Source organism: Uloborus diversus, chromosome 8, assembly GCF_026930045.1.
Source record: "Uloborus diversus isolate 005 chromosome 8, Udiv.v.3.1, whole genome shotgun sequence".
NCBI lineage: Eukaryota > Metazoa > Arthropoda > Arachnida > Araneae > Uloboridae > Uloborus > Uloborus diversus.
This window is the reverse complement of record NC_072738.1, coordinates 125,341,806-125,356,924: the sequence shown is the minus strand read 5'-3', so window position 1 is coordinate 125,356,924 and position 15,119 is coordinate 125,341,806. Positions and strand designations below refer to the sequence as shown.

At 34.7% G+C, this 15,119-nt stretch overlaps 1 protein-coding gene across 3 annotated transcripts in view; it reads right to left on the bottom strand.

Moving 5' to 3' along the window:
* Positions 1–5,438: 5,438 nt before the first annotated feature.
* Positions 5,439–15,119, bottom strand: part of LOC129227311 (NAD(+) hydrolase sarm1-like) — a 193,023-nt gene continuing 183,342 nt past the window's right edge. For 2 of the 3 annotated variants that reach the window (XM_054861853.1, XM_054861854.1), the window contains exons 8-12: positions 14,563–14,798; positions 11,524–11,626; positions 8,042–8,231; positions 6,648–6,769; positions 5,439–5,984 (exon numbers count right to left, since the gene is read on the bottom strand). In XM_054861853.1, coding sequence (XP_054717828.1) covers positions 5,705–5,984; positions 6,648–6,769; positions 8,042–8,231; positions 11,524–11,626; positions 14,563–14,798 — 931 coding nt within the window. In that variant the 3' untranslated portion in view covers positions 5,439–5,704. The remainder of the gene's footprint in view (positions 5,985–6,647; positions 6,770–8,041; positions 8,232–11,523; positions 11,627–14,562; positions 14,799–15,119) is intronic. The other variant, XM_054861855.1, reaches the window with a different exon arrangement.

Genomic DNA, 15,119 nt, shown 5'->3' with positions numbered 1-15,119 from the left:
TCAACAGTCGGAGTCGATCATTTTCCCTTAAAATATGCAACTCTGCCAGTTTGTGTGGAATCAGAGTCGAAGGCTCTAAAATTCCCTGCGGAGTCGGTCATTTTTCTTCCGACTCCGCAGTCCTGCTTACAACTGCTGGTGTGACTATTCATTTCAATAATTTAAATCTCGCTCACTACATTTTAACTTTTATTTTCTATTTCAAACACGCTTCGGCGGCCCACACATTTTCCTCCAAATAGCTGTGATTTGTACGATGATATTTTTAAAAATCTAGGAATGAAATATGTTTGCGGCCCCTATGAAACTATCATGATTATTCATCTGATTACCCCGGGTGCCCGACGGCTCCATCCACCACCAGCTAGGCCTAATCGATGTAGAACTTTTAATACCATACAAATTAATTAAAAATCGTAAAAATTCGCACCTTTTCTAATTTTTTAGCGCAAAATTTTTACCCGTTTCCAATTTCTATTTGTTATCAAATAAAATACTTGTAATGGGTTTTAGCAAACTAGGCTCTTCAAAAGATTTTCAATTTTTTCTCTTGATTCTGCTTTTGCGCTAAACAAAAACTTAGTAGTTGTAATCGTTTTCCCTTTTCCATGCTTTCCCAAGTTATCCCGGAAAAATAATATAATGAAAGGAAATATAAATAAATTTAATTTTATACCTGTTCTGATTCACGAGGTCCATCTAAATATAAAGCTAGGCATCGGACTCAAGTTTCTTCTGAATTTTTTAAATTAATATTAGTTACTCTTCTTTTGTTTACTTAAGATGTGAGTTTCTCTGCTCCCCAATAAATATTTTGAGCTAGTGGATGAGCACCGCTATAACCTTGAGCCCTGGAGTTTCCCTCCGTAAAATTTGTGTGTTTATAGGATTTGATTACGGAAGGAGGGGGGGGGGAAGGAACCGTCAGTATCTTAATCGGTCACTAACCCCATCACCCTAACGTTACCAAACATTCAATTCAATTCATTTTTTCAATTCAATTCATTTTATTTCAATCAGGGAAATATATATATATATATACACACACACATATACACACATATATATACACATATACATACATACACATACATATATTTTACAAATATGCATTTCACATATAAAATAAAAAGAAATTACCAACAGAAATATATTTCTCTCTGTCGAATTGAGAATCCCTGATTGAGTAGATGGAAGTAAAGGCTATGTGAGGTCTATTAAACATGACCTACAATTGCGTTTTCGATGCATCAATTTTATATCTTTTTCGGGGGTGCACCTCGACTCTCACTCCCTATAAAATACCATTACAGATCGACGAAAATTTCGTTTTTTGGACTTCAATTTCTTAAAATTCTTTGGGGGTGAGCACCCAAACCCTTCTCTCCATGAAATTACCGAAGATCATCTAAAATTGCGTTTTCAGAGCTACAATTTCGAAAATTTTCCGGGGGAGAACCCCCGGACCTCCCTAATTTCTACACCCACAACTAAATTCCTGTTAAGTTTCTTTCTCTGCATAAAAACTCTGTTGAACACACATTTATAATGAGTTTACATCATATTCAGATTTTTCGTCAAATTATGATTCTCAGACAGTTCTAGTTTATTGATCTCGCGATGACCCTGCTCACAAAAGCCTAGTTTCATGTTTTTCATTTTAAATTTAATTTTTTCCCTACATATTTCATTTTATCTACTTTAAAATTTTTATTTTTTGCTTTTAATTTTATAGGGAATTCGTGTTCTTAGACGCAAAGAATGATTAGTTTTTTTGTCATTTGAATTGGAGGGGGGCAGAGCCTGATTACCGCTGGGGCATGTGGGGCACAGGCCCCTCCTCTTAGATTTCAGGGGGGCCTAAAATCCCCTTAATTTATCATGTTAATTAAAAATAAATAATGATTTCACTGAGAATCTAGAGTACAATGATATCATTGATAGTTTTGCAAATGCCAAAACAAGGAAAAAATCTATTTGTTGATAAAAATTCGCCTTAAAAGTGTGATCTCTTTGCAAATCAGAAAACCACTCCAAATTTAGTCTGTACTTACTATTAAAAGTTATATGATAGATCATTTTGGTATTTACGGTTTACTGCAACGGGCAAAGTTTAACCACATTTACATATTTATCGTATACTACTATATCTCTTCTACTTTTTAAATGTATATATTACAGTGATATGAGGTACCACTAAATTTAGTACGGTTGTGTAAAAGCGCAAGTATGGAGGGAGGGAGGGGCGGCACAAAATGAATTTCCTGAAATAGAAATGTGCCCCATGTCTAGTGTCAGGCTGATCAGGCTCTGGGGGGGGGGGGGGAATCTTTCAAACTAAAATTTGGCAATGCCCCCCTGTCGGGCAAGTTTGCCACCCTGTCGGGGACTTCCTAGCGCCACCACTGTTTCACACGCTTTGCAGGTGGATGTCCTGCAGACGGTGAAATCACGTGTTACCTTCTATTTCTCGCCAAGTCTGTAAAACTGGCGCTCTTCTTAAAATTTTGGCCGACTTTAAAATTTATATCTCGGTAATTGGGGGACGAGGGCAATTATTTTTTTTTTCGTCAAAAAATGTCTCATTTCAATTACCTATTAAATTTTTTTTCACTACTACACTCTTCGTGTGGTTCCCTGGTAAGTATTTATTTTATTGCTGTATTGTTTAAAATGCTTAAATTTCCAGTTTTACGAAATTATCATTAACTGTGTAGGTTTCATACCAGCGGGTTTCGGCTAGAAATGTTAACTGACATGAAGTAGGATGATAGGAGGGATAGGACATACGACTCGAGATTGGACGGACTCGAGTATGGAGCCTGTGGCTGTCAAATAACCACCAAAACTGATTTATTTTAAAAACGTTTCTCGGAAGTTTCCTATTGATTTGTGCGCTCCATTCTATCGAAATAGACCCATCTTCTTGTATTAGCACGCATCTAGGACAAGCAGGATTCCTTCCTTTTTGAAGTCGTTGTTTCGTTCAGAATCCGAAATTCAACAAAAAGTCGTTTGTGGTGTGGAATCGGATCGTGACTCTCGAGCACAAATTGGGTCATTTATCACTCAGTCCGCATTGAACATTTAACAACAAAACCACGATTGTACATGATTTGCCTTTGTGGCAGGACACAACCAGAATGAGGGGGAAAGGTATTTAGAGGTGGGCTCCGTGGCTGAGCGGTGGAAAGCGCAAGCTCTGGCAGCTGCTTGTGCGTAGTAAAGGGAATCAAGGGTTCTATTCCCATCGAGAAACTGAGTGATATTTCCTTCTCTTTGTGACGCAAATTCCACTCTAACTTGCGCTATCTATGCCGTGTGTGTTGTACTCACAGTAGAGCACGGTAAATTGCCAGTGTTAAGAAAAAGTAAATATGGTCAACCCTACACTGTAAATGGTCTCGAGAAAAATGTGTTTGTAAAACAGTAATAAAATTATGCAGTAAAATTTAGCTTAGACAATTGTACATTTCAAATGTCGTTGTTATTTCACATTTGACTTTTTAGCACAAGGATATTTATTTATCTTAATTTTACATTTGTTTGAATATTTTTAGGAAATTCACGTTGCTAAAGACAAGAAACGCGATTAGTACAGGGTGTTCCATAAACCATGGATGAACTCTGCACCGCCAGATTCCTTGCTTGGTTGGAGCACATTAAAAACTCCGAAAGAACTACATCTCTACGACCCATGATTTCCGAGCGAAATATGTGACGTCATATCCGGTGTAATATTAATAAAAAAATGAATGCAATCATCCATTCCAGTGGATGCACACATGCCCTTATATGGGTAATGAATGTTTTGAACATTTTCTTATGTCAACTCAGGGGTTTATCCACGTTTTCATTTTTGGCTATGCATTTTACAAAAAAAAAAAAAAAAAAATTTTCTTTTTGTGAAAAAATGTCCTGTCATATCGTACACAGCATGTTTAGTTGTCCCAAATCTATTCTGAAATTGCTTTGACCAAAATGACTTCACTGGGACGCTTTTTCAAAAATCTTTTTATTTTTTTAACGAATCGTTTGAGTTTCAAAGGAATTATGTGAAAACTCTAATTTTAATAATGAAATTTTCTGACCGCTTTTAAGATACAAAATTTAGTGAAAGGGCAGCAAAGCGGACCCAATTTGCGTTTGAATCAACCCCTGAAACTTATGCAAATACGTTCATATTTCTATTAACCTTTGAAGATTACATACTTTGTGGAACAGTACGAAAATTTGTAATGTTTAATAAAATATACTTTTTTTTTGTTCCTATAGTTAAGATTTTGATGCTTCAGTAACATGGGGAAAGATATAATTTATAAATTATTTGTATTCAATAATGCATAAAATGAAATTTCCATTTAGGGGACACATTTGCCCCATAAGCCTTCTTTAAGAGCAGAGTTTCTCATACTTTTTAAACCTACGAACCGGCAAAAGATTTTGAATAAATTTCGTAGACCGGTATTTTTCTTTTTAATTGCAAAAGTAAAAAAAAAAGACTTTTGATTTGGGGACCTTTAAAAACTAGGAAATCTCCCCCCTTTTTTTGTACTGAAATAAATAATCTAATAAATAAAACTTTACTTGGTATTAAGTAATTTCTCTCGAACGTTTGCCGAAAAGTATATTTTATACGGGTGTACCGTTTCAACTTGCAAGACCTCTATTTTCGCAAGCGTTAGTCCTAGGTGCATACTGCCAATTGCAAAAATGTTCAAAATCAGATGCGAAGTTAAGATATTGATAATTTGAAGCAAAAATAAAAATGAGTCAAAAAATACAGAATTCAACTTTTTATACGCGTTCTAGGTCCCCTAACTAATATTTAGAAAAATAATCTACGTTGAAAACTATTACTGACACAAAAAAAACTTGATATTTGTGCGACAAAAACTCAAGGAGGTATTCCAGTTCAAAGTTTTAAGGGACCATACAGAAGATAAGATTGGAACTTAACGCCCTTTCAGAAGAGTGACAGATTGTCTAAGTAAAAAAAAAAAAAAAACAAGGTATTTATGTTTTTCATTGCTATTCAAAAATAAATGCAAATGTTATGCCGTGGTACGCAAAAACACACTGCAAAACCTCGAACGATTTGAAATACCACACTCTATTCACACATATAATTTTAAACTCTTGTTAACCGCTATATTTTCTCCCAAAAAGTGTTATTAACGGCGAGTGTAAAGTGATGTACGTCACAAAACGCTGCGTTTCATATCTCGGTGATTTTTGGTCGTACTAATATCAAACTTTTTGTGTTGGAAGTTTTTTTCAATGGAGATTATTTCCCTAAATATAAGTTAGGGGACCTAGAAACCCGTATAAAAAGTTGAATTCTGTATATTTTGACTCATTTTTATTTTCGCATCAAACTATCAATATCTTAACTACGCATCGGTTGCGAAAACAGAGGTCTTGCAGGTTAAAACGGAACACCCTGTTTACTAGCTGTGCAGAGTTTGATCGTTCGTGATGAGACCCTTTGTATAAACGAATCACAAATAAAAGGAACCAACGACTAATGAGTCTCCTCATCAGTGCAAATAAAAAAAAACTTTTATTGAATGCTATATTCTCAATCATAAAAATATTGTCTCTAATTTATCAAACAGATGCATGCTTCTTTATTTTATTTACACACCACAATTATGCGTCCTTTTTGAAAATTTTATCTTTTAAGTTTGTTTTAATTTGTTTTCTAGCAATGCGACACTTCGCTGAGTCTATTACAACCGTTGTTTCCATTTATTTCTTTGTCTGAGCAAGTGCTGCCTTTGTTACTATCATTGCTGGTACTTCTCTGGTACACTGGGTTGCTCCTGCTTCCTGGCACGCTCCCAGTGCCTGGTAAACTTGGGGTAGCATTACCGCCAATGCCGACGTAACGTCCTAAAGGCCCGTCGCTTCTAACGTTCATCTCACCCCTCATAAATCGTTCTAATTTGTCCACACAAGCATCTTGGTAGTCATGGATCCATCTGAAACACAAAGGAAACATACCCCTTTAATAGGTTCCTAACAAGGAACCTATAATAATATTTTTAAATTTTGAATGAATAAATTGGAAATAATATTTTTAAATTTTGAATAAGTGTAATTCACGCACTGAACATTTGAGACACGCCTCAAAAGTTTCGCCAAGCGTATTTTCCTGTGTACTTTCCTATATTAAGTAAAAACTTAGCATCCTGGAAAATTGAAAAGAAAAAAGTTGGAATTTTAAAACTTTACATTTTAATTAATATTTTTTAAATCATTAATTTTTTTTAGCACAAAATGTCAAGCATTCAAGATGCTAAAAACCGAAATAGTAGGTACATATCGTTTCTTTATTGCTATCTTCCATCCTTAAAAAGTAAGTTTTTCATTTTTTAGATTTTTTTGTTTGATGGGATTAAAATCACTACAATCGTCTTTATTGTGTATCTTTTCCCCTCCAAAAAGCATCAAGGATTACATTAACTCTTAAAAAAAATAAATAAATAAATAAAATAAAATCGGGGGACAAATCAGTTATTCTTTTTTTCACCCCTTTTGGTCGAGTCTCAATATTTAACTGCTCATTTTAAAAGGTTTCTTTTAGCAAATTCATTTGAATTTCCTTTTTAGCTGAAAATTTAATAATTTTTCACAATAACTACCTGACACCGTTGAAATAGCAGACAGCTCTCATATCTTCTGGTAGAGTCTCAGGCTCTGGCCACTGAAAGTTGTCTAAAATTGGAATGATATTACACTGGCTTTGTAAAGCTTCGACTATTTCCTAAAAGAAGAAAGTACATTTTACTTGGTAATCTATTAAGCACTTTAAACTCGAAATTATGTAACATGTTACTGTACTTTTCTGTACACTTATTTTGGTTCAGTATAATCTTATTAAATGGAGTATTTAATAAAGATAACGAGCAATAAGAAAGACAGCAGTTATATAGTTACAGATATAAAAATTTAAAGAGGATCCCACACTACTTTCTTGTACACACACTCATTAAACCATCCACTGCATTCACCAGATTAAGTCCCCTGCGATTTTTCTTTGTTTCAAAAACTTGACCTCAAGTTTGAATTGGATTTACTGCGATGACATTCGGATTTCACAAAGAGAATTTACACAAGTTTTGGAGGCAATCCTTCCATAAAGAGCCTGAAGAGGCGTGCAAATACATTCTTAAAATTTCTTTAACTACAAGTGCCGTCGGCACCTAACACATTGCAGATTTGCAGACGATTATTGCAAAAACATTATTATTTCACTAAAAATATGATGATTAATAGTGACAATAAATAAATTTAAAAAAAAAAACTATCAGCTTTGAAATCGTATCGACATTCTCAATAATAGTGAAAGACAGATCTTCAAGGCAAATGAAATGAATGCAGAATATCTGCTTTTATACCTATTATTCGACCCAAATTCTCAAAAAAGTGGTGACTTTCCAAATTTTGCATTCAGAGGTCATAAAAATGATGGACTCTCAAAAGACTTATGCATCTTAATTTGTCTCCAACTTTTTCAGTGTTGTGCATTATGCTTTGTTCTTTGGTTTATTTTCGGCTCCCATTCGCATGTGTTACTTGTATATCGTCACCTCAGTAAGCCCAGGAATAACACTAACATAACCTGTTGCTCTGAGGTGACGGTATCATGGATTAGTTTTCCAGTAAAGCCATAAGAAAAAAATGAAATAAAACAATTGAAGTATGAAACCCTATAAAGAAGAATTTGTCTGCAGTTCTAAAAGAATTTTTACTTATTTTTTAAAAAGTTACTTATTTTTCTTAAAACTCACGTATTTTCTTACTTTACTTATCTTCTTAAAAATGAAATAAAACAACTGAAGTATGAAAAAAAAAAAAAGAATTTGTCTTTTTTAATGCTGTTCCAAAATAACTTTTACTTATTTTCTTACTTAACTTATTTTCTTAAAAATGAAATAAAACAGTTGCAGTATGAAAAACAATAAATAAGAATTCGTCTTTTAATAACTCTGCTGTCCTAAAATAATTTTCACTTATTTTCTTAGTAGTCACTCACCTTATGGACCCAATCTTTGCACTCAGTGTCGTTGATGCACCTTTCCAGCGCATTTGGGGTTAAAACTAAGAGGAAGTGCTTTGCTTGTCGAATGCTGTTGAGCAAGTTGTTGTCAAACTTCCCAGCCTCTAGTCTCTCAACATCAATAAAAACCGTGAAACCTCTTAACTGGAGGTGGACTTTTAATAAGCTGCAAAATCATTAAAATAAAAACTTTCATTAGAAAACTAGGGATTTAGATTAAAATGTTAAAATAAAATGTCTTTTGTTACACAAGTAAAATAATATTTTGTCGGTAAAAATCTTAATAAAATTTCCATAATGGACTATACTTAAATGTCTGTCTGCCAATGTTTTAAATAAAAAAAAATAACGATAATAATTATAAAAATGTGATCTGTTTAGTTAAAAAAGACAGGCTAGGGAGAATTTTATTTTTTCCAAAATAGTAGTAGAATATAATAGTGTTATTTCTTCCCTTTCTGCTGAAAATTCTTCTTGTGTTATCTCACGACATATCTTCATAGTCATTCATAACTATGACACGACAACAACAACTTTGAATCTTTTGACAGCCTCTTAAATCCTTTATGTCCAAAAAAATAGCACTAAATTTCCGATGACTTTTAACACAGAAATCAAGGCTGGATGATTATTTTTTTATGTATCTGACATTCTCAACGAGATTTAAAAGGGTCATGTGACTGGTCTGAATAATTACAAAGACAATAGAAATAAAATACAATAGTCAGGCCCGGTCGAAGTGAGACAAATAAGAAATCTTCTCGATTTCTCAATAAAACGAATGCAGCATAAAATACTGTAATTTTCTCAATTAATTAATCTTTATACATAAAGGTCTAAGCTCTGTTCGGATGTCCGGGGTAAACGTCAAAACTACTGGACGGATTTCAACCATTTTTTCGCCATAGATAGCTACATAATCGGGGAACAATTTAGGCTATAATTTGTTCCTTAAAAACTTAGTTTTCAAAAGTTATGGTGGAAAACAGCAAATTTCATGTAATTTCCCCATTGAATGATTAAATACAAAATCCATTGTTGGGTAAATTCGTTGCCTAACAACAGGAATGTTAAAAGTAATCACAATGTAAAATTTGAATCAAGGCCTCTCTGGAGCAAGCATGACATTTATTGCTTTCTTAGGAGTTGCATCCTTATCTTTATACATAAAGGTCTAAGCTCTGTCCGGATGTCCGGGGTAAACGTCAAAACTACTGGACGGATTTCAACCATTTTTTCGCCATAGATAGCTACATAATCGGGGAACAACTTAGGCTATAATTTGTTCCTTAAAAACATAGTTTTCAAAAGTTATGGTGGAAAACAGCAAATTTCATGTAATTTCCCCATTGAATGATTAAATATAAAATCCATTGTTGGGTAAATTCGTTGCCTAACAACAACCATTTTTTCGCCATAGATAGCTACATAATCGGGGAACAACTTAGGCTATAATTTGTTCCTTAAAAACATAGTTTTCAAAAGTTATGGTGGAAAGCAGCAAATTTCATGTAATTTCCCCATTGAATGATTAAATATAAAATCCATTGTTAGGTAAATTCGTTGCCTAACAACAGGAATGTTAAAAGTAATCACAATGTGAAATTTGAATCAAGGCCTCTCTGGAGCAAGCATGACATTTATTGCTTTCTTAGGAGATGCATCCTTATCTTTATACATAAAGGTCTAAGCTCTGTCCGGATGTCCGGGGTAAACGTCAAAACTACTGGAGGGATTTCAACCATTTTTTCACCATAGATAGCTACATAATCGGGGAACAACTTAGGCTATAATTTGTTCCTTAAAAACTTAGTTTTCAAAAGTTATGGTGGAAAACAGCAAATTTCATGTAATTTCCCCATTGAATGATTAAATATAAAATCCATTGTTAGGTAAATTCGTTGCCTAACAACAGGAATGTTAAAAGTAATCACAATGTAAAATTTGAATCAAGGCCTCTCTGGAGCAAGCATGACATTTATTGCTTTCTTAGGAGTTGCATCCTTATCTTTATACATAAAGGTCTAAGCTCTGTCCGGATGTCCGGGGTAAACGTCAAAACTACTGGACGGATTTCAACCATTTTTTCACCATAGATAGCTACATCACCATATATAGAGTAAAGAAATATACATAGTGAGGCCCCGTCTATGGTAAGAAGGAGATGAAATTGAAGCCGGAATTGTGGGGTACAGTGGTGCAATGATTAGCGGGGTTATGATAACGTGATCACTTCGCGAGTATAGTTTTCACCAATCTCGCAAAGAGACCATATAAAGTAGCTCGCGGATTGGTTTGAATTTTAATTCATGTATTAATGCAATTTCAAAAACGTGCTCCATAAACTTGCAACAATATCTAAGTTTAAATTAACAACCAATTGAGATTCAGTAATGGAATGTTTGGAATCAAGATGTATCATAAAATGCTTAGCAAGAAGCTAAGGATCTTTGGATATAGCGGTGAAACTTCCGGCTTCAATTTTTTAGTATAGCAGGGCCTCTCTATGTAATTTCTTTACTCTATGTGATTAAACATAAAACCCTTTTTTACAAAAATTCGTTGCCTAACAACAGCAATATTAAAAGTAATTGTAATGAAAATTTTGAATCAAGGCTTTTCCGGAGCAAACATGAGTTTAAAGTCATTTAAACATTTGGAAACTCTACCTTTCGCACCCTGAGGGTAGGAGAGCTTTAGTTCAGAGTTAAAGCTTATAGTAGAGAGCTTTTTTTTCTTCTTCTGTGTGCGTGTGTGTACTATTTAATTAAATGAAGCGTACGGTTTTTTTAGTGATCTTTGTTTTTGTTAGTTCATATTTTGTAAATTCTTCAAAATTTTAATATGCTTAAATTCGTGCTTTCGCTTCTAAATGAATATTCGTTGGTTCTTTACACTTATTGCTATTTTACTTTTATGGGTAAGGAAGAAGCTCGATTTTTAATCACGTCAAAGCGGTGTGTTTTGAGTTCTTTAAGTTAAAACAGAAAACGAAAGAAAGTAGCGATTGTTTCTTACAATTATTACTGACCCAGGCAACGCCGGGTACATTTGCTAGTCAAATAATAAAAGCTTTACTAGTGTCCTCAGATTTAACAGCTTATCTTAACTTTCTTCATCGGTTGTGTTTTATTTTTTTTCTGCACTTGAATCTTATCGTAGTTTTGGATTTTTTTTTAAATGATGGAGCATAGGTGTTGTCCACTAATTAAGTCACGCTTTTATTCAACATTTTTGAACCTCCCCCCTTGTCACAAAGTGTCACACTTACCTTAACCGCCCCCCGTTTGTCACATGTCACGCTATTTTTCATAAACATACTCTTTTAAAAAGTGCGTGATGACACACTTCTTGTTACCCCCTCGTCACTAATGCACGAACCCCCCTCCCCGCTCAAGGCGTGATATCATTTGTGGGCAGCCCCACAGTTGAGCTGAAAAGAAAGGAAAAGAACTTACCTCGCTAGTTGTGAACCATTTGATCGGCGGTAACTGACGAAAACATCGAGGCTTTTCTGTTTATCTTCTTCCTCCTCATCGTCATCACTCAAATGCGCTAAGCCTGAAAGAGACAGACGACAATGACCGTGGGGAATTATTCTTATCGATGATAGCTTAATCAAAATTAGAACAATTTGACACTCTGTTCAAACAATAAAAAGTCTACAAATTCATTTCTTTGAATAAATTGACTCTTACAACTTTACTTTTACTATTATACTAGAAAATCCCCGGTCAATGAATGACGGGTGAAAATTGCTTCTATATTTGAACGAAGCCATTGTCTGTTTGATGATCTTTTTATAGTTGAAATTTTAACCCTAACTCCAGTGGAGTAACCATAGACTAATAATAAGAGTAGACCGAGCTTTCTCAGACTTGCTGATGAAAAAAATTGGTTCATGGATACATCATGTGACTGGTGGAAGGCTTGGCGAAAACTTTGGCAGCATGGTTGCTAGATGGCAACATTATCTATAGTTTGGCACTCGACATGTATTTTAAGACGTAATGTGTTTTCATTATAATTTTTTTCCAGTTGCAGAGAATGAACTATTTTTCTTTTAGTTATGCATTATTTTGACATTAGTAATTAGTTTTTGATCACAGTTTTCAGTAACTTTTATTTCATTTGGAACTGCTACGTCAGCGTTGGCGTGAACGTAATGGAGAAAACGTTTTGCGATAACGCAAAAATGTACTAATCGGAATCTTAAATTGAAATTGTAGGTAAAAATCTTACGGTTTGCCGATTCTATTTGGGCGCTTGCATCTTTAATTGCTTAGAGAGTTATTGAAATTGACTAAAGAAAATGCACGATACTATCTAAACGAAAAACTCACAATATTAACAAAATATTTACAACTTCGAATAACAAATTTACAAATCGGACTCTATAAATATTTATTTTATTTCTCGCGGTAGTTGATCGTCTGCTACGATCAACGCCCGCTGTTGCTAGGATATCCACTAGTCACATGGTTTGGTTCATGAGCAGCAAAGGGTTGCCATAGCTCGGTCTATCTTATTGTTAGTCTATGGGATTAACTCCTAAACTCCAGTAGATAGCGCTCATTGCTGACCACTTTTCCGTTTTTTCATTCTCCTAAAATGAGTCTTACCAGTAAAACAGTTAAGATACCGTATCCAGAGTTCAGCCTCGTTAAAATAAAGCATTTTCCTGCATGGGGGTTCATTACCAAAAAATATTATTAAATTATCATGCCGTGCGCACGAGTTTCATTGTTGGTGACGTCAAGAGCGTTACTCAATCATTCGCTACTATATATATATTGAGGATAAGTCCGGAGTTCGCAAAGCGTGTGCCGCGGCACCCTAACGTGGAACAGCGCGAGGTGAGGAGTGTTACGAAGAGTCCACGTTATTAATAAATATGTTACTGTAAAAGTCCGAAGTCTGGTAAATGTTGACATGAACCGGTGAATATCAACCTCCACCTATCAAGGACATCAGCAAAGGACCGAATTCTTTTGGCAAACCACCGGTGAAAGTCGACATTCTCCAAGTTGATCTTTCATAGTAACATATACACATAAAAGAAATGGCCTAGGATACGGCGAAAATTTTCTAATTCTTCAAAAAGGGCGGTTTGGAAACCCCCTGCTCTAAGGAATAATATTAGCCATACTAATGAACAGTTTAACCCAAGGGTTCCTAAACTTTTTCGATTCGTGGTACCCTGTGAAGAATTCAGGGGAGGAATTATGGTCTAGTCAAGGGGCTGGTGATTGAAAACCGTAAAAGCCATCCTCCCAGACCCGTCGGTATTAATTGACTTTTTATTTAACTATAAAAAGGAGTTTCACTAAATCTAGAGTGAACTCTTTTGTCAGTAGCATCAGTGAAAAAAAATGGCAAAGAATTCGAAACTTAATTTAAAATTAGCGCTCGCGTTGGCTAGTGCTGAGAGCGCTAAACAGCTAAATAAGGATTTTTGAGTCGGCCGGTTTCTAGTACGTCATCGTTCATTTAAGGTAACTACTCATGAGGCCGCCTTGTAGGTAGTGATGGCTGAGCACGCAGACACCAAAACATAAATGATCGGTGCGCCTCTGGCGGAGTGAGACGGAAACGTTCTTTACTTTCCGAATATTCATAGTAGTAAAAATGAATAAAATAAATTTATGAATAAATAAACGTAATAAGAAATAGAACTAAAATTAAAAATTTTGAAAACCCCAGACTGAGTCGCAAATGTAGAATTGAGAGGGAAAATTGAAAATCCTTTTTTGAAAGCTTTATATTATTAAAATCAATTACAAGTATTTTATTTGTTAACAAATAGAAAATGGCAACAAATAAAAATTTCAAACCACTGCGTTTAATTTCCTTGTCGGCCAACAATGAATTCGGTTACCAATCGCGTGAATAAAGGCTTAGCCGTATTAAAATTAAAAAAGCGTTATAAGTCGAATTCTATATAACATGGAAGTTCAGAACACATTCTATCAGACGCAGAAAAAAAATGCTCTTTATTTTGGTTTTACATTTTAAAACTTTTAAATATGTTTTCACTGCAAAAAGCGCAAAATATCCTTTTCAGAGGTTTTTAAATAATATCTTCGTTAATTAATGTCATCCGAAGACGCAACCTCGCTAAGAACACTCTCGATCAACTCTCCTTTCGAACAATTTTTTTTTTCACAATCGGTCCATCCGTTTAGGCACTAGTGTGCCACACACACACGCGCGCACGCAAATTTATAACCCCCTTCTTTTGTGTGTCGGGCAGTGGTGTTCCCATAGGGTATACTCCATATACGCCGTATACTCTCAAACATTTTTTAGACAAATAGCGTATACCCTCAAGTTTCTAAAATTTTCATAATATGACATTATGTATATGATCGCATACGCATATCGTACGTAATGGATTACTGGGAGTATACCCTCAGAAAAATTGATGGGAACATCATTGGTGGGGGGGGGGGGGTTAAAAATAAATAAAAGGTTATTTAATAGTCACGAATCCGTACCTTTAATCGCATGGGCTATCCTGAGCCTATGGATGCTATTTTGAATACCACAGTCAAATCGCAAATGTTCCTCTGATATGTATTTTAGAGTGTCTTTTTCAATGCCACAACGGAGCATTTGATAGGTGTATTGAGAAAATTCTGGACCCAGACCTTGCAGGACTTGGTTTAAATAAGTAGAGTCGCACGAGGTGTAGTCAGCCATTCTCTTTAGTTGACTCAGCTCTCTCAGGAATCTGCAAAAATATTTGAAAAGTTAACTTGAAAAGTTGCTAACGATTTGTTATTTAACAATAAATTTGTTTCTTTTTAAAAACCTTTCTGAAAATGAAGTCAAGTAATTTCCAACTGTTCTAATTTCACACCAATCACGAAAAAAATAAGAAAAAAGTTAGGGTCCTTCTAACTTAGTGGTGCAAGAGGACTCAAGTAAAATTTACAGAATACAGTGTGAAATTTTCAGAAGATCGCCCCCACTTCACCCTTAAAAACTCTTCAAATATGCATACAAAAATCATTGAAAAAAGAAAAAAAAACCATTTTAAAGGTTTTTTTTT